The sequence below is a fragment of the Siphateles boraxobius genome, unplaced genomic scaffold (genome assembly GCF_051911475.1).
Source record: "Siphateles boraxobius isolate OS27281-9 unplaced genomic scaffold, OSU_SipBor_1 13, whole genome shotgun sequence".
NCBI lineage: Eukaryota > Metazoa > Chordata > Actinopteri > Cypriniformes > Leuciscidae > Siphateles > Siphateles boraxobius.
Window position 1 is genome coordinate 7,553,259 of NW_027508733.1, and position 21,283 is coordinate 7,574,541.

At 36.9% G+C, this 21,283-nt stretch overlaps 1 protein-coding gene across 1 annotated transcript in view; it reads right to left on the reverse strand.

The window, feature by feature from the left end:
* The window catches only part of LOC143735210 (uncharacterized), an 81,178-nt gene extending 67,474 nt beyond the window's left edge, over positions 1-13,704 (reverse strand). Inside the window, exons 1-3 of the mRNA XM_077225290.1 lie at positions 13,648-13,704; positions 12,940-13,166; positions 11,903-12,226 (exon numbers count right to left, since the gene is read on the reverse strand). Of these exons, the coding sequence (XP_077081405.1) occupies positions 11,903-12,226; positions 12,940-13,036 (421 nt within the window). The 5' untranslated portion in view covers positions 13,037-13,166; positions 13,648-13,704. The remainder of the gene's footprint in view (positions 1-11,902; positions 12,227-12,939; positions 13,167-13,647) is intronic.
* Positions 13,705-21,283: the final 7,579 nt, after the last annotated feature.

The following is a 21,283-nucleotide window of genomic DNA, read 5'->3' on the forward strand; positions in this document are numbered from 1 at the left end:
TTTACAAGGATATGAATGATGAATAGAATATGATGTGATGGACATTATAGGAACATAAACCCGGATATAGCAGTAGCCTAGTGCTTCTGGACGCAAGCTGCCGTGGATGGAACATAGAAGAAGATATTACTTTCTCTTTCGTCGACCAGGAGGTGAAATGCCCGATCTCTTTTTTATTATGATTCTGCCCGATCTCAGCTGTGTATCAAAATCTGGAATGTTTTTTTTTTTCAGGAAATTGATGAAAATGAAGCTTCTCATTTGTTTGGTCTTATTACTCTGGTGTTTACTCGATCAAGGTAAGAATATTAGACCTAGTCTCTCTTCTTGTCCAAGTTGCTTGGTGAACTATAATCGATAGGCTATATAGGCAAAACTGACATGCATTCACGTTTGTATTTTGCAGTGTGTTTTTATTTGACCGTTGTTAGACATGCTCGATAATGGCGAAAGTAGACCTTGGGCCAGTTGCATAGCCATTATGTTAAGACAGTGTCTTAAGAAGTTTGACCAGGAGTTAGTAAGGGGTAATCAGTCTTGCTGTTCCGTATCAAATTAGACCAATGTACGTTTTTATTTAACTAACTTTAAAAAGTTATGAACAGTTTTGAAGAAAAAAAATGGATGACTAACTTGTAAAACTAGTCTAGGCAGTTTATGCAACTCGCCCCTGTTTAGTGCACAGGGATTAAAGTGAAAAAAAATTCTTCTGACTGAAATTTTTTTCAGGCCAAGTCATATTCCTGTAACTTTATTTAAATAGTCGAGACCAGTAGCGTTTTAAGGGGAGATGTTTTAAACCGATTTAATATTGCCAGTTTGCGTAATTTAAAAGCTATTTTAATCTATGTAAAACAATTACACTGTAAAAAAAGATTAGTTGACTCAACTTAACTAAGTCAAGTAATCTTGTTGCTTTGACTGAGTTAAGTTGAGTCAACTTATAGTGTCAAGTTTATTGCACTTCAAAACACGAGTTGACTCAACTTCCTGTATCAAGTAATGTGGACTGGAAAACATTAGTTAAGAGAACTAAAAAAAGATGTTGGTTGAACTTCTGTTGGTAAATGGACTGCATTTATATAGTGCCATCCAGCTCGTCGGGAGCAGCTGGGGTTAGGTGTCTTGCTCATGGACACCTCGACACTTGGTCAGGTGGACCCGGGGATTGAACAACCAACCTTCTGGTTTGTAGACTACCTACATGAACCACTGAGCCACTGCCGCTCAGATTTTATCAAGTTAGTTTACAGAAATTACTAGATTTCAAAAATTTAAGCAAACTAATATCTACAAAGTATCTACATGAGAATTGAGAATTGGCCAGTCAAACTTAACACTGACACTCTGGCGGCGCTAGCCAGCTGAATTAACAGCACTCAAAGTCGACACTCAGAGGCTGTGTTCAAAATCATATCCTATACCCTCATTCACTATTCCCTACATTAGATCACTAATATAGTCCACTTGACTGAGTGAATAATTCAGTTAATTTTCAGTTAATTAAGTTAATTGAGACCCTGATAAACACCTGCTGTTAACAATCAGAATCACTGAAGGAGATAGGAACAAGAAGAACAGAAAAAAAGACGAAATCAAGATAAAAGACATTAAATCTTAGCAAAAGATCTCAGCAGATGAGGATTAAACATCTCCACAAACAGCAATACCAGCTTCACTTATTACTAACCAGACTGACTTTATTTCTGTCAGACGTCTACAGAAGTTCTTATTAAAAGGTGACAGAGGTTTAGATGTCATTTTATTTTTATTTGATGTTACCATAATGGTGATCAGTGATAGCTTTAGTTGGGCTCTTGACACTTGACTTTTGAACATTAGTTGTTCTTTGGCTGCTGTAGCTGTGTCTTTAAAATACATCAGCTATGGCACAAAGCTGAAGACAACAGGATGACAATGACTGTTTGTTAATAGTCACAATCATCATATTATGGCCTGATTTACTGATCTCATTTGCTGTCTAAAGTTGTTAAATGGTGATGTCTTGTAGTTTTGATTTTGTTGTCATTGTGATTTTCCACGCTAGATTGAGATCTAGCGTGGATTTGATGTAAAGAAAATAATGTTTTTAAAAAGGTTATACTCAGAACATTTTGAACTTCTTGATCAGCCCGACACACACAGGCATCTAATTGGTGTATGAATCTCAACAATGGTGACAATCATAAGTTTTATGCTGCAATGCATGTTGGGTACCAAAAAAAAAACATGACTCCCAGCATGCATTGCAGCATGAATAAATTATGCAGCTGATTTGTCTGGTTATTTGCTTTAATTTTTACTTTTTGTTTTTATTTTTGCTTTTGGTTTTGTGTTGACTTTTAGTTGCGTATTTTGGGATGTTCAAATTTAATGTTATCTTTTTTGTTGATTGTCACCATTGTTGAGATTCATACACCAATTATTGATGCCTGTGTGTGTCTGGCTGATCAAGAAGTTCAAAATGTTCTGAGTATAACCTTTTTAAAATCATTATTTTCTTTACGTCAAATCCACGATAGATCTCAATCTGTAAAATCACAATGACAACAAAATCAAAAATTCAAAACATCACCATTTAACAACTCTAGGCAGCAAATGAGATCAGTAAACCAGGCCATTACATGATGATTGTGACTATTAACAAACAGTCATTGTCATCCTGTTGTCTTCAGCTTTGTGCCATAGCTGATGTATTTTAAAGACACAGCTACAGCAGCCAAAGAACAACTAATGTTCAAAAGTCAAGGGTCAAGAGCCCAACTAAAACAATCACTGATCACTATTATGGTAACATCAAATGAAAATAAAATGACATCTAAACCTCTGTCACCTTTTAATAAGAACTTCTGTAGACGTCTGACAGAAATAAAGTCAGTCTGGTTAGTAATAAGTGAAGCTGGTAATGCTGTTTGTGGAGATGTTTAATCCTCCTCTGCTGAGATCTTTTGCTAAGATTTAATGTCTTTTATCTTGATTTCGTCTTTTTTCTGTTCTTCTTGTTCCTATCTCCTTCAGTGATTCTGATTGTTAACAGCAGGTGTTTATCAGGGTCTCAATTAACTTAATTAACTGAATTATTCACTCAGTCAAGTGGACTATATTAGTGAACTAATGTAGGGAATAGTGAATGAGGGTATAGAATATGATTTTGAACACAGCCTCTGAGTGTCGACTTTGAGCGCTGTTAATTCAGCTGGCTAGCGCCGCCAGAGTGTCAGTGTTAAGTTTGACTGGCCAATTCTCAATTCTCATGTAGATTCTTTGTAGATATTAGCTTGCTGAAATTTTTGAAATCTAGTAATTTCTGTAAACTAACTTGATAAAATCTGAGCGGCAGTGGCTCAGTGGTTCATGTAGGTTGTCTACAAACCAGAAGGTTGGTTGTTCAATCCCTGGATCCACCTGACCAAGTGTCGAGGTGTCCAAGAGCAAGACACCTAACCCCAGCTGCTCCCGACGAGCTGGATGGCACTATATAAATGCAGTCCATTTAACAACATAAGATCAACCAACATCTTTTTTTCAGTTCTCTTAACTAATGTTTTCCAGTCCACATTACTTGATACAGGAAGTTGAGTCAACTCGTGTTTTGAAGTGCAATAAACTTGACACTATAAGTTGACTCAACTCAGTCAAAGCAACAAGATTACTTGACTTAGTTAAGTTGAGTCAACTAATCTTTTTTTACAGTGTATAGACCAATTTTCAGTTGGTAAACATGGTGACGTTGTTTTGTGGGCGGAGCTTAGGTGGAGGCAGAACGATCCCTCTGGCTGGCCGCTTCCCTAACGTTATGCACGTTTTGTTACGTTTGGTCACACACTGTCCAGGACCGCAATTTTTATTTGCAAAAGTTAATTTTAACGGACGGAACCAGATTGGCTGACCCGCAGTAGCCGTCAGAGCCATATAGAGAGAGAGTTGCGACAACGGACGTTCGAAATGCTTGGTTGTCACGTGATTCGCGTAGACCTCAGATAGTTCCAGGAAGTGCTTTGGCGCCAATTCAAATCGATGGATCTAGAGAGCAGAACTGTGATTTTTGGTAGTTTGTAGTCAATAAATGCGTTGGTTTACAATATGTATATAATACATTGACAATTGGATGTATGTGTATGTAGTTACAGCAATATTGTTTTTAAAAGATAAAAACCTGCTAATATTTATTGTTTATTGTGGTCAACCAGCGTTGCCTGCCTTTGTTAACATATTTTCGGGCTAACTTTACCTTGGTTAAAGACCGTTTTGCAGTTGTTTTGAAGTATTTTTGTGTTCTTAAACGTGTATGTTATTTAAGGGTTATCACGTAATGTTCACTGTGGTTTCACGAGGACAGGAGACTTGCAGGAAACAGGTGATTGTCTTAAAAAGCCATTGCAAACAAGTAAAATGTAAAATTGTATTCATCTTAATGTTTACAATGCTTATGCACTTATTACTATATAAATGAATACATAATATATTTTATAGTCCTGTTATATCTTAAACCCCCCAAAATGTCAGGTTGTGCAACTGTCCGCACAAATGAACAGACTAAAATACTAATTTAAATGGTGTTTTAAGAATAAAAAAATAAAAATGAAATTCTTTGGCATCATTTCCAAAGAATGTTCGTGGTTTGTTCATATAAACAAATTTTATACATTTCAGTAGATTTATAGCTGTTGAGATAATTGAAAACCTTTTTGTCAAGCAATTTGCATGTCAGGGTCGCACAACTGCAAACATGGCTCTCTTATTATGGTAATTACAGTATGCATGATAAAGCATTGTCCAGAGGAGCCTTAATGATCCTTGTAGATCTCTATCAAATACTGGTAAAAACTACTTTCAAGTATGAGTAGGTTGGTACACTTTCAGGTGAATTTAAACACTTAGAAATGTTCACAACTGAAACTTGTTTAAATACATTGTTCATAACACAAAAATATCATTCATCAGTTTAGGAAATATTTAAAAAAAAACATTTAAACTGCACGTCAAGCATGTCGTCTGTCCTTTCCTCTATGTTGTTCTTGTACTGTCCGACACAGAGAGCAGAAATATGCTCAAGTCAGGAGCAATCTAAATAGAACTAAACATTTTGTGCTAATCATACTTGTGTGTATCTGCACTTTTTCACAAAGACCAACACTGGAAAGTTTAATGTTTATTAAAAATAAGGAGCAAGTAAAGTCTTGCAAAATCCAAGGATGTGAGACTGAAGGTGAGGGTACAGCGTCAGTGCAGGAGTCTTCAGGATCCACTGAATCCCTTTTGTGCTTCTTGTGTTGAAAGAGATAAAGGAAACAAAAACGGGATAAATTGTATAGTAGTCAGTATATAATACAGTTATGGTATTTATAATACCCCATTTAGCCTAGTGTGATTTGATCTAGAAAATGGCTTGCTGACGTTTTAAACATGGTTTTTAATCTTACTTATAAACTTCCATCTCCCTTTCCCATCAATACAAATCAGCTGAGCTGAAACATAATAGACAGGTAATAGTCAACAGAAACACAATGAATAAAAAAACTCCAACCCTACGTTTTTGCTTACTCAAATATGAAATCTAAAATAAGGATTTTTTCCCGTTATTGCACATTTAATATGGAATGAAACCGATATTCTCATTTTATCAATTACAACTATCACACTCCCCAATGTTATATTTAACCCCTGTTTAGAAGTCTTTCCCTTTTATTACACAACAAAGGATAAACATGCATTAATAGAACGGGTTTAACCATTAATAGGCTGTTCGTGGTTTGTTATGCGGTATTAACTTTATCCAATGGCCTTTATTTTACCTGATAACGTCCCCTAAAACTACTAATTTAGAGAGCAATAATCAACTAGCATGCTTTAATACATAAGTTAATTTGATTCAGATGTACTGATAATATACAATCTTATTCTTTAAACGTCTTACCTTTTAAAAGTGCATCACAAACGGTTCTGCTGTAACTCTACCGCGCTGCTGCTACTTCCGGGAACTATTTTCCCTTCTTTTTTTTTCTTTTTTTTCAAAGTAAATGTTTTTTTTTAATTTTTTTTATTGAAATAAAATTTCAAACATACAATCATCACAGTACGTAAACAAATATTATACAACAAACAATAAATAAATACAAGAATAAAATCAATACAAAAAATAAAAAAATAAATTAAATAGACAGGCTTACAATCTTATTTATAAAAATAAAAAGATTTTTCTATTTTCAACTGAAAAATTTTGAATATATTTCAGTAATTGACATAGCTTTCTTATTTTTAACCCATTTAAGAGACTCAAAATATATATCAGTTTCAATTTGGAAAAGTTTAAAACATGGCCTTGACTTGGAAAATTTAGCTTTATGAATATGGAACTTGCCCAATAAAATAAAAAGATTTACAATATGCAAAATGCAAAATGAACAACCATAAAAAAGATGAGTTAACGATTCTTGTTCTGTCTTACAAAAACTACAAAGATTATCAACAGGTTTAAATTTTGAAATAAACAAATTTGTGGGATATATATTGTGTAATATTTTCAAATGTAATTCCCTAACTTTGTTTGTGATACAAAATCTAAAAGGAACAAGCCACGCTCTATGCCAATTAATCTCAGAAAAGTGCGAATTCCAGAAAAATTTCCCACGAGGTGTTATTTTCTTTAAATTTAGAAAGCATTTTCTGATATGCTTATTTGTACAATTGCTACTCATAACATCCATACCGTTTATATAAAGAGTCAAATTAATACCAGGAACTTCGTTTTGTTTATTATAACTTTTCATTAATTCTAATATACCATTAGGTATAGACTTGAAAACTAAGTTATATTCTTTGAAAGTTATTGGGAATGCCTTTTCCCTGAGAAAAGATTCATAGTTAAGTAATTGGTTATTACCATCAAAAAGGTCTTTTAAAAAAATGATATCTCTATCGATCCATTTCTGCAAATAGAGTGACTTGTTCCCTCTAGTGATGCATTCATTATTCCAAACGATGGACTTATGTGGAGAGAAGTTGTGAGAATGACACAGCTTCCAGGCCAAAAGTGCTTGTTGATAAAAATGGGATAGTTTTAGCGGCAATCTTGTAATATTATAGTCACATTTTAATAAAAATTTTAGGCCTCCTACACTATTAAAAATGTTGTTGGGGATAAAGTACCATAAGGACTCAGGTGCTCTTAAACATTCCTTCAACCATTTCACCTTAAAGGTATAATTTAAGTCACAAAAGTCCAAAAGTTCAAATCCACCTTCATCCTTAGAACCAGAGAGCACCGCTTTTTTTAAATGATGGTGTCTGTTTTTCCACACAAAATTTGTAAATATGGTATTTATATCTTTACATATTGAATCATGAACATTAAGAGAGAGAACAGGATAGACAAATCTTGAAATTCCTTCTGCTTTAGTCAAAAGAATCCTTCCTAAAATTGAAATATCTCTTTGAAGCCATAAATTTAGAATTGTTTTAGTTTTCTTCAATTTAGGTGAAAAATTTAGTTGTTGACGTTCCTTGTGATCCTTACAGATATGAATACCTAAATATTTTACACATTTCTTAACAGGTAAGTTAAACATTTTTTCCTCATCAGTCTGGTACAGGCATAAGATTTCACATTTAGATTTGTTAAGCTTTAAACCTGAAGCAGCCGAGAATTGGTCAATGAGAGTTATAGCATTATCAATCTGATGTTTGTCACTCAAAAAGAGAGCTGTATCATCCGCTAGTTGAGTTACTCTGATTTCCTTACCAAAAATAGACAATCCTTTAATAATAGGACTATGTTTAATATGTAATGACAATAATTCAACCACCAGCAGGAATAAAAACGGAGAAATAGGGCAGCCCTGGCGAACTGATCTCAGTACAGGAAATCTTTTTGTGGTGTTTGGATATAATATTACAGAACTATCAATATTTTTATAAAGCATTTTAACTATAGATATAAATTTTTGTCCAAAATCAAAAATCTGAAGTGCATTAAATAAAAAATAATGTTCTACCGTATCAAATGCTTTATAAAAATCAAGAAATACTATCAGTGCATCAGTATTGATGTTATCAGAATAATCCATTAGGTCGAGAACAAGTCTTATATTGGAGCTAATGTGACGGTTAGACATAAAACCTGTTTGTGTTTCACTTATTATCTCATGAAGACCTCTTTTTAACCGTTTAGCAAAAATTAACGATAAAATTTTGAAGTCAATATTTAAGAGTGTAATAGGTCTCCAATTTTCTATCATTAAATGATCTTTATCAGGTTTAGGGAGAAGACATATTAAACCTTGCTTCATACTCGTAGACATTTCCTCTTTTAGGATACATTCTTTAAATAAATCAAATAGAGGATTTTCAATAATTTCCCAAAAATGCAAATAAAATTCGACTGAAAGCCCATCATTGCCTGGCGATTTACCTTTTTTCATTGAACTGACAGCCTCTGAGATTTCCACTTTAGTAATGGGACGTTCGCAATCCAACTTGAATTGTTCAGATATAGTTGGTGTAAATACTTTAACTAATTCGACAAATTTATCACAATCATCAAATTGAATATTAGACTTATATATATTGCTATAAAATGTACCCACATATCTTGAAATGTCTAAAGAGTTAGAGATGATGTTATCATCAATTTTAAGAGTAGTTAAATTATTTCTCTTGCGATTTCGTTTCTCTAGAGCAAAGAAATAACTTGAATTTTTTTCCCCTTGCTCCAGCCATTTTGCTCGCGACCTTACAAATGCCCCTTTAGCCATTTCAATATACATATTATCTATTTCCTCTTTTAATTTTTTCATTATAGTGTCTTCTTCCTCTGAAAGATTATTTTTAGTCATCAAATTATTTAAATTATCCATAATACTTATTTCTTTTGCTATATTGTTTTTTTTAATTGCTTTACTTCGTTTAATTGCTATTTCTCTAATTTTAAACTTGAAAAATTCCCATTTTTGTATGGGTTTCATTTCGTCATTATCAAATATGCTTTTTGCTGTTTTTTTGACTAAATCACAAAACTCCTCATCTTTTAATAAATTATTATTTAATTTCCAATAACCACGTATATTACCATTTTGTTGTTTTGTTCCTGCTAAATGGATTGAAATTAATTTATGATCAGAAAATGGGGCATAGCTATGCGATGATTCTGCCACAAATTGCAGACAAGAGGGAGATATAAGCCATAGATCAATTCTAGACTGAGAGGATCTACTAACATTGCTCCAGGTAAATTCGTTAATATCAGGGTTTAGAAAACGCCAAACATCTATAATTGCTAGTTGTTCACAAATGTATGCAGTACTTTTGAATCTCAAATGTGGAGTTAATCTTACCGGTACTCTATCTACAAGATCATCAGGAGCATCATTATAATCACCTCCAATAATCAAGTGTGCATCCTTGTATTGGTTTTTAAAGGCTTCAAGTTTCAAACTAAGTTGTAAAAACATTATTTTTGCTTGAGCTGTATTGTTATAGTTATATAAATTGCAAACTATAAAGAAGGAATTGTCTAATTTGAAAACCAAGATGATCCATCTACCCTCATTTGAGGTCACTGATTCAATGATATCTCCTTTAAATTTATTAAGTAGAATGGCGACACCTGCTGATTGTTGAGAGGCATGACAGAAATAACATACATCACCCCACTGTGCTTTCCAAAACTTCACATCATCGTCCACCGAATGAGTCTCTTGTAAAAAAATTAAATCAGCATTTTTTCGTCTACTGAATAAAAAGATTGATTTCCTCTTACTGCCATCGCGAATACCTCTGACATTCAAAGATATTATTTTTAAGGAACTAAAACAGAAGTCTGTCATATTACAAAAAAAGAAAAATAAAGAACTGGATGATTGTTAAAGTTATAGGAACTAGTTAAGAAAAAAAGAACCTGAGATAGGAAATATAAAAGATTACCGCCTAGTAGAAAACTCTGAACATGAGTATCTCAAACTCCTAAACATTCTTATTTAACAATTGGAGTGAACATATTGCTCTTTTAACTGTCTACCAGAAGAACAAATTAACCTGATCACGTGACGTCGTTAACTTGAAAATTGTACCTCACACATTAAGGGAAGATTAACAAGTTATACGGTGTGTCTCACACCGTTAATGATGACAGCAGGCCCCTGCCATTTCGTTTTCTTTCCGTCAGCGCGCGCTTGCTTCACAAGAGGCCACAGTTTATTTCTGCTTTGTCTCTCCTGTTGGGTTAAATCTTCAGTCATCCGCAGGCTCTTTTTCTTCATGACATCAGCGTTGAGGGAAGCTCTCCATAGTTTGAATCTGAAGGTGCGCATGGTGAACTGAATGATGATTGGACGTGTGCTTTTATCCTCTCTCGGGCGTCCGACCCTGTGCACAGTGTCCACCATGAATCCAAGCTTGCTCTTTTCCTCTGGAATGATTTCCGCAATAATCTCCAACACATCCTTCCTCACATCCTCGTTGCTGCTTTCTGGAAAATTCAGAAGACGAAGATTCCATCTCCTACTGTACCGCTCTGACTCTTCTTGTTTCTCCCTCAGGATAGTCATCTGGTCACTCGTCTTTTTTACTGCGTCCTCAGTACCTTTCCACTGAATTTCCAGCCCTTTCGCATTTTCTTGCACTTTAGCAATCTCAGCTGTATTTTCCATGATCATTTCTTCAAACTTTAAAAAACGGTCGTTTAAAGCATTAACTGCTTTTAGGATGTCAGCATTTGAAACCGTTTCCTCTTCTTTGGTACAGACTTTCTTAGGATTTGGGCTTTTTGTGGGAGTATCAGGAAGAGGTGTACATAAACCGGAGAACGAACTTTCAGCCTCTATATCCATTATCAAGCCTTCCTTTCTCACCTTCTTGGCATCTCTCTTTGACATCGTAGCACTCTTGTCCTGGCTAGTTAGCAAAAATGTTCGTTTACAGCACACTGCGCACGTGTCCTGGTTTAGCACAACTTCGGTTAACAACAAGCAAAGGGCCTTTTATTCGAGCGAAATAACTTACTGGGTGACAGAGCAACGATCCACTCCTTCATTTATCGATAAACAGTCTCAAAAAATAAATTCAAATCATTAATACTCAGTCAGAGTCTCGGAGCTCAGAATAAGACGTCTGCACCGGTCGCCATCTTGGACCAACCCCACTATTTTCCCTTCGTTTTGCCTCCAGCTAGCGCCGTGACGTAACTGTGACGTCGGCTCGAAATTGGTCTATAGGCCTATGTCATAAAGAGTGTAGGTAAAGAAAAATATGACTGGATTCACGAGTGCTTCAAGCCACAGTGCTTTTTAAAAAAATAAGTGCTACATGACTAGAAAATACAGATAAAATAGGATTGTAGCACATTTGCCAAAAATGCATGGAACTTAAAAACCATCAACTGGCGGGCTTGATCAGCCTGTATGGCAAAAAAATGCTGTAATACGAGATCTTGTTACAGGTAGCATGAAGAAAGTGTAAACATTGTTTATTTACATATACTATTGAGACGGTTACAAAAACTAGATACAATCGTCAAACATAATTTTAAACTCTGCACAAGTTAAAGTGTTGGCATGCAGCATTTTTTTAAAGCTACATGCCATGTGTTATGGAGGGAAGCACATTTTTATGACCGTGTCAGGACATGTGCAGGAGATAACAAGCTTGTATCATTTACTATGTGTTTGGCCATCAGAACTATGAGATCTAGCTTTGTGATAAAGTTTGGAAGCTTGTCTCGTTTAGATCTCACGTTTCAAAAACAACCCTACACATCTAAGTGACAAGATGGTCATTTGATCACACATGTGAAGGTGATAGTGATGATCTCAATTATAATGTAATACTAACTCAAGGCAACTTAAAATATTTGAATTGTTTTTTAAATTGCAATGGAAAATGCATTGAATGATTAAATGAGACTAACCAGTGACAGAAACACTGAAGCTCCTTATGATGTTGAATCTGCTGTTGCTGAACTTATAGAGTCCAGAGTCTGTGTTTCTGGTGTTTGTGATGATCAGAGATCCAGTCTGATGATCCAGCTTCAGTCTGTCTCTGAATCTCCCGTCAAAAACATCACACTGTTCATTTGTACAGATCTTACATTGATCTCCAGTGATTTCAACGATGTGAATGTCATTAAAATACCACATAGTCACATCATTTGGGTTTTTTACTACACCAGGATCTAAAGTGACAGATTCTCCCTCCTTTCTTTTCATTGTATCTAGTTCAGTAGCAGAAACACCTGCAACATAAACCAACATGAGACACTAAAAACTCAGCAATGGAAATTATTTTGTTTTAAATCAAACTGAACTTTTTAATGACCTTAAAGGAACACGCCGATTTTTTGGGACTTTAGATTATCCCCCAGAGTTAGATAAATCCATACCCTTCTCATCTCCATGCGTACCGTAACTCTGTCCGACGCACCCACCGCTAGCCTAGCTTAGCACAAAGACTGGAGGTAAACGGCTCCAGCTAGAATACTAATCCCAATAAGTAGCAGTGTTTCGCCTTCTGAGAATATAGTTCCCAGTATGTATACGGTTAGAAGATGGCTGTGTCTCATGTGACCTTGTTATTTGTAAACGCTGTGACTATACAAATCACAACATGTAAATAAAACAATGTTGGTGTTATTTTGTCACTTATTGGGAGCAGTATGTTAGCTGGAGCCGTTTACCTCCAGTCTTTGTGATAAGCTAGGCTAGCGGTGGGTGCTTCAGACAGAGTTGCGGTACGCACAGAGATGAAAAGGGAATGTATGGACTTATCTAACTCTGGGGGATGCGGTGAATAAGCTAAAGTCCCAAAAAGTCGGCGTGTTCTCTACAAATTCCACACATGTTTTTAAAGACATTATCTATATACTGTACTTGAATACTGTACTGCAATTAAAAACAAGGATGCAATTCAAACCTTAACTGGCTTTTAAACATCCACTAAACAACTCACCACGAACAGTGACATTAAAGATTTGTTCTGTGTTGCGGCTGTTGATCAGTAGTTTATATTCTCCAGAGTCTGTGTTTCTGGTGTTTGTGATGTTCATCCAGTCTGATGATCCAGCTTCAGTCTGTCTCTGAATCTTTCTTTACACTGATCATCTGTACAGATTTTACTCTGATCTCCAGTGATTTCAGCGATGCGACTGTGATGAAAATACCATTTACCATACGAACCTAGAGAATAAATTAACAGATTATTAAAAGTAACTTCTGAGATAGGCTAATGGGACAAAGTGCTATGAAAATGTTTTTTTTTTTTTTCTAGATCAAGAAATGTGTCTGGACACATAATGTAACATGCAAACAAACAGCAGAAGAACATCATCGATTCACATATTCACCTTTAAGACAAAAATAATCTCATGGATCTGATGCAACTCATACAAGCAATCCTGATTCATATCCTCAAACATACTATATTTGTGCATAGGGCATTCATATATTTTCAAATAGAGATCATTATAGACTTAGATCCATGATGAATATTCTCTTAACTTGTCTGGCCTAAATGAACGCTGTAATTTTTGTCTCTGCACAACACATAACTGTCTAAAATGTCTAAAACTAGAACAATGTCATCCTTAACAGTTTAGAAATAATACATTCCTGTCAAGTGATTTAAAGTGTTAATAACGTCGTGCAAAAAATGATGCACGATAAGCGCCATTTGTTTATTGTTTACTATAATAGAAAGTGATGTCTTACCAGGAACGATGAATACACTCAAAGTGAGCAAAACAAAGCCATTCATTTTCACCACTTTTCCACTGAAATGAATGCTGATTCGCTATAAATAAAAGCGTTTTTAGTACTCTTGACGACGGCGCCCAAGTAAAAGTTGTTTAATATAAGGGTCATTCCTGGGATTCGGTAATATTTCAACTTGGACTTTTTTCATTTTTGAACTACATATGATTACATTTCTAAATACCCTCACATTATTAGGTACATATCAAACCTTCAAAAAATCATATTTTCCCATCTCAGGCATTAAAGACTTTTTATTGTTTTCAGTTTTTTTCAGATTTGTACACCTTTTATTCTCAACCCCGTAACGGACAAAATTGAATTAGTTTAAACAGGATTTTACACAAAACTTGTTATAAAACAAACATCTACCTACTGCTCATGTGTCCCTCATACCAATTCAATGACTTCAAATGTAATATGTATGATAATTTTCACATTTGTATGTAATGGAAGTTACAAATATCCAAATTGTTTGTCCGTGGTCTCTTTATTTTAGTAAGAAAAAAATTAATTTAGATGTTTCACTAAAACCACAATTTTACTTTGTTAGCCCTTAACATGTCGGGTGGTAATCAGCAAGAAATGCTTTAATTTTTAATTGTCTTCCTTATTTTATTTTCCAAAAATATTAATGTGACAGGGTTGAGAATTGTGTGATGGGGTTGAATACTGTAACAGGGTTGAAAGGACACATTGGCCTACTTTTAATTTGTATTTGTTTAATACGAAAATCCCTCTTTGAGACTCAAACAAAACACTATTTTATTTTAGGCAACCATGTAATAAAGACATAGTCATATTAAATTTTTTCGTTTTTACTTTATTATATGAACTGCAGTGAGAATTTAAACAAAGAAAACTACTGCAGACAGTTCGGTCGTTAGTAACTTTTCAATATTTTTGGTAAGAAAAAACTAAAATAGATTACCAAACAACCTTTTATCAAATGGGCACAATAGGTAAATTCACTAAAGTGTCTAAATTGTAACATTCCTCAGTGCTGGAACATAAAACAAAACTGCAGCAGATAAAAGTTCAGAATGCTCACGACCAGCAAAATCCTCGCACAGATTTGCCAAGGGGACTGGTTTATGTCAATAGATCTGAATGACACGTATTTCCAAATAACGTCGCGTCACAGGCGATTTTTGAGATTCGCCTTAGAGGGCAAGGCATATCAATACACAGTCCTACCGTTCGGTCTGTCCCTGGCACCCTGTACATTTACGATGTGCATGGACACGGCTCTCGCACCCCTGAAACTTTTGGGCATTCGAGTTTTGAACTACTTGGACGATTGGCTGATTCTAGCTCGATCACAATCAGAGCTCATAGAACACAGGACCATATTACTCAAACACCTCGAGAATCTAGGTCTCAAAGTCAATTGGGAGAAAAGTTGCTGTCTCCCAGTCAGAGAATATCTTTTCTGGGCACAGAACAAGGGCAAACCGTGCTGTGGGCAGTGGTCAGAACGAGAGAAGCTCCTACACATAAACTGTCTAGAAATGATTGCAGTCGACAACGTGCTGAGGCGTTTTTGTCCCCAAATAAAAGGTCACCACGTCTTGGTCCGCTCGGACAACATGTCAGTGGTGGCCTACATAAATCACCAGGGTGGCGTCAGGTCCCGAAACCTCTACAGGCTGACGGAACGCCTCCTGGTCTGGGCTCAGCACAATCTGCGCTCACTGAGAGCAGCACATGTGACTTGTCACCTGAATTTGGGACCAGACAGACTGTCGAGAAACAATATTCCAGCAGGAGAATGGTCTCTGCACCCGCAGACGGTCCTACTGCTGTGGGAGACATTCGGCAGAGCGCAGGTAGACCTGTTTGCGTCTGAAGAAAACGCTCACTGTCCAGAGTTTTTCTCCAAGAGCAGGGATGCGCTGGCCCATGTCTGGCCCCGCTGACCACTCTATGCTTTTCCCCCATCTCGCTCCTGCCTCAGGTATTAGAACAAATCAGGGAAAAAAGATGCTCAGTGCTACTTGTGGCTCCGCTCTGGAAAAACCAGGCCTGGTTTCCAGTTCTGATGCAGCTGACCAGCACTGCCCCATGGCCAATACCGATGAGGAAAGACCTCCTCTCTCAGGCCAAGGGCTCGATTTGGCATCCTCCCCCGGAACTGTGGTCCCTGCACGCATGGGCCATCAACGGGTACCAGCAAACCTCCCAGAGGGAGTGTTAAACACGATCACGCAGGCTAGAGCGCCATCTACTAGACGGCTCTATTCCTCGAAATGGTCTGTGTTTTCTGGCTGGTGCAAAGCCCGAGGCTGTTCACCCCTAGACTGCGGGATTGCGGAAGTGCTCTCCTTTCTTCAAGAGCTACTGGATAAGGGCAGAATCCTCCCAGACCCCCCTCAGTCCCCATGTTGGACCTTTCCACGGTTTTGGAAGCCATGAAAGGTGCCCCGTTCGAGCCAATCCAGTCGTCAGACATGAAACATCTGTCATTCAAGACAGTGTTTCTTATGGCTCTTGCTTCAGTGAAGCGCATAGGGGATTTACAAGCGCTCTCAGTGAGCGCGACGTGTATGGAATTTGGGCCAAATGACTCGAAAGTCATACTCAAACCAAGACACGGATACGTGCCTAAATCCCTCAACACACCGTTCAGGGCTCAGGTTATTTCCTTGTCTGCCCTGCCGGTTTACAACGAGGAATAGGACGCGAGCTTCCTTTGCCCAGTCAGGGCGTCAAGAGCTTATGTCTCTCGCTCGTCTGTTTTCAGACAGACTGAGCAGTTCTTCGTTTTGTTCAGCGGACGTGCTAAGGGACTAGCTGCATCGAAACAGAGCCTATCCAGATGGATAGTTGATGTCATAGCGCTGGCATACACATCTAAAGGCTTGAAGTGTCCTTTAGGTGTTAGAGCGCACTCCACAAGAGGCATGGCCTCGTCGTGGGCTTGGTCTAGCGGGATTACCTTACAGGATATCTGTATGGCGGCAGGCTGGGCCTCCCCGTCTATATTTATAAGGTTTTATAACCTAGAGGTTCCCGCCTTACAGGCTAAACTACTTTCGGTCTAAAATTAGTATTGTCTGCCCGGTTGCTCGGCTCAGAATACTACAACCGCTTGAGCACCGCTCGCTGATCGATAAAGTTACTCTATGGGCAGAATAAGACCCATACCGTTACACAGTTCAGGCCGAATTTTTCACCCTGACTGTATGGATCCCTGTTGATGTGATTAGCTCCCTTAGGACACTAACTTATTGGGAATGATGCTTCTAGCCTCTCTTCTCAGACTCTCTGTGAGTCCCTGGTGATTATGCACTATATGAGCCCCGGGCACCTGCCCTTGGGACTTTGGTGTTGGATCCCAGCACACACGGCGTTTTACACTGTGTTCCCCTAGCGTAAGATATTGCGCAGTACAAGAGAACCTCTCGTAAGAGAACGTACTCGGTTACTAACGTAACCTCTGTTCCTCTAGAAGAGGGAACAAGTACTGCGTATCTTTGCCGTGCCTGCAACACGCTCTGGTTTGCTTCGGCGATGAAAAAACAGATTATATCAGCCCATCGAGCCGTATTTATAGGTCCAGGCCACGCCCGCTCAGGCGGGAGGTGACGTAGTGGGCGCGAAGCGCCCCCATTGGATATGGTGTCACACAGGGCCTCTCTCGAAAGGCTGCTGCAGTTGCCGCAGGACAGCCAATAGGCACGCGAGCCGTCTTGCCTACGTCTGCATGCTGCCGCAATGCGTTTTACATTAATTCAAAATTAAGGATAATTTTTGGCTTCAATATCTCGTGGAAAAGAGGTTTTCCCTGGTTTTCCCAGTTTTCCCCGCCTCTGGCGCTGTGCTCTCTCACTTAGATCACTAATTGTTTTTTTCTTTCCTGCCTCAACATTCCTTCTCCATCTCTGCCTCTCTCTCTCAAGGTACTGTGCCCTTTTTTCTGGGTCAGCATCTCTGCGTGCACGAAACTGCCTTTGCCTGTCTGCTGTTGATGTGGGTGCCATTTCTGACTAGGATGCCTGTTGAAGTTTAAGTGGAAACATTACATCAAATATTTTATCTATAACAAAAATATGAGTTAAAATATGAGTTGGTAATAATATATTTACTGAAATTAAACTTTTAAATTGAAATCATTGATTAAATTAAGTGAATAACTCAACCCTGTCACAAAGTTTACAACCCCGAAACAATGACATATGTGACGGGGTTGAGTGTGATGGGGTTGAGTTTTTTTGCTCAAAATGGCCACTGCTCTTAATGTGGTGTAGAAGAGTGGACCACATGGCAGCCAATGAAATAAGTATATTTTAGATTTTTATGGATTAAAATAAATTTTTTGAAAAGTCATCATTTTCTATCTTAATTGTATGTGATGGGGTTGAGTTGTTAAGCCTGACAGTACCCTCCCTGACTATAATACACCTCAAAAAATGAATAAAAAGTGTGATATCACTCACCTTCTTCTGCGCCATGCCGTTGAAGAGAGCTGAATGATGCAACTTCCTGTGAATGATGTCACATATGGGTGGAGTCTAAATTATTATGGGCGGAGAATGGTTGGCGTGACGGGGTTGAGTTCAGACTGAAGGACGTAACTTTATAAGTTGTTTTTTATCAAATATTTTGCATTTTTTTTACATTTTTCTTTTCAAAAGCAAAGAAAACAAATAAATAATTGCATTATTGCTGAAAATTATAGACACTGTGCACATTTTATTAATTATTTTCAAAGTACAAATTCAGCGAAGAACCTCAGGGACATGACAAAATGCTTGCTGTAAGACAGAAATAAGATTTTTTTTAATGATAAAAATTATTTAAATGCAATAATTATTTGTATTCATTATAAAGGACATACCAAAGTATTGTGAAATGCTTTTAACATTTCATTTTGGTGAACCACCACTTTCATAAATCTAGAGGACTGAAATATTACCGAATCCCAGGAATGACCCATAAATTGGTGTGACGCCGAATAACCAAAGCGTAGGTCATAAACACAGTCAAGCACGCTCGCTTCATTCATGTTTTGTCATGCAAGCCTTTCGAGATTGTATGACGGCTACTGGGTGATTCTCATAAGTGGGCGTCCCGTCAGTGGCTGGTATGATGAGATGCGTCTATACATGAGTATAGGCGGTGAGGGGAGGAAAGTATACAGTAGGCCATCAGACAAGATCTAAGGCGGATATAACTAACGGGTTCATGAAATTCAAGTTCTGTTGCTTTTCAAATGACTATGATGAACAAAACATTCAAATTACATTTGTTAATCCCATCCGAAAGAAGTGTTTTCCATCTATTTTTAGTTGGTCACAAAAAATCAGTTAGGCTACCCAGCGGGCACCTTGACGTCAATTTAACATCAATATGACATCAAACATTATGTCAAAATGACGTCACGAAATAGGTCAAAAATGAAAGTCATATTGACGTCAAAGTGTCAATGTCAATTTGATGTCAAAGATTTTGACCTCTGCAGATGTGATTAATTGAGTGATGATTGGCCAATATTGAAGACACCTGATGTTAACAAGCAGAATCACTGAAGGAGAAAATCACAATTTTAAGCCACCATTTTGGTGATCAATGTTTGCTTTAGTTGGGCTCTTGACCCTAAAGTGTTTAACTTTAGATTTTGTTTGGCTGCTGAAACTGAGTGGTGAACAGCCAGATGAACAAAGAGTAAAGGTGATCTGATGGTGTTGGTTTTGTTTTGACATAATCATCATTTGAGCTGAGTATAATCATCATTTGACCTGAGTCACTGAACTCAGTTAGAGTCTAATCTCTGATTAAGTTTTATATTGGTAATTATAGCATCACGGTATTCTACAGCATATAATCCTGAATTTTTAATTTAATCCAAAGGATTTTCTAAAAGTTTTTCTGATAAAACAAGTGTGTAATTTAGGCACACACAGACATCTAGAATCAGTGTATGCATCTCAAAAATGGTGACAAACAAAATATTCAATTAGGAAAAGGAAACTACTAAAACAAATCAGATCATAATTTATTCATACCGCAAAGCATGATGGGAGCCATGAATGAGTTTTGATTGGTGGCACCCAGAATGCACTGCAACTTATTATTGTCACCATTGTTGAGATTCACAGGCTGATTATTCATGTCAGTGTGTCTAAATAAAAAAATGTTTCAAAGTCTTCCGATCAAAACAGGTTTTGAGAAATGTTTTGGATTATATTGAAAATGCTGATAATTGTTTGCTATAGAATCACAGTGTTGCTGTAATTAACAATGCAAAGACAGTCTATTTGACTCATGTGATTTAGGTCAAGTGACGATTATGTCAAAACAAAACCAACACCGCCTGATCACCTTTTGTCAGTGTTCATCTGGCAGTGACGTTAACACCAGCCAAACAAAATTGAAATATTAAAAGTTTAGGGGTCAAGAGCCCAACTAAAGCAAACAGTGACCATCAAAATGGTGTCTTAAAAATTATATTTTCTCCTTTGGTGATTCTGCTTGTTAACATCAGGTGTCTTCAATAATCACATCAGCAGAGGTCAAAATCTTGACATCAAATTGACATTGACACTTTGATGTCAATATGACTTTCATTTTTGACCTATTTTGCGACGTCATTTTGACATAATGTTTGATGTCATATTGATGTTAAATTGATGTTAAGGTGCCCGCTGGGCAACAAAACCTCTTCATGTTCTCCAGGTGTGTTTGGCACTAAGACAAATGAAATACAGTCAGTGTCAGTGATGGAGGGAGATTCTAACTCTAAACACTGATGTTACTGAAATACATGAAGATGACGACATACTATGGAAATATGGATACTATGGAGCTGAAAACTCTCTGATAGCTAAAATCAGCAAAGAGAAGCGAGTCTTCTCCACATATGATGATGTTCCTGATGGGAGATTCAGAGACAGACTGAAACTGGACGATCAAACTGGATCTCTGACCATCACAAACACCACAACTGAACCTGCTGGAGATTATAAACTAGACATAAGGGGAGTGAAACTGACGTCAAAAACATTCAGTGTTTCTGTCTATGGTGAGTAGAGATCATTTGAGCAAATATAAAAACCAATATAAAAGAGATAAACAGTGTAACACATTTGCTATCTTGAAGCCACACATGCTATTTAACATTCCTGAAATGTTAAAGGTGAAGGTCTTAAATGATAATTCAGTACACATTATTTATAATAAACTCATATCATTTCATAACAAGCAAATTCACAGATGTTGTGATGTAACACAATTTGTTTTTTATGACACTGAATTAACATGAACATACAAGGATCTTCCAAAATCTTGACTTTAAAGCACTATTTTCCTTGGTTGCATTAATGTTGTTAGCATGTTTTGATAATGTATATAAATCGTACAGTAACATTCTATTGTCAAAAACAAATAAAACCGCAAAGCATCAGTGCTTGAACAATGATCAATCAGAACAACAGTGTTTTAATTCATTAAATGATTCGAAAAGCTAGTAAGGGTGATTCCTCCAAATAAAGCTTTCTGAGACTTGTTAAATCTTTTTTTGGCTGAATTTCATCTTTTACCTC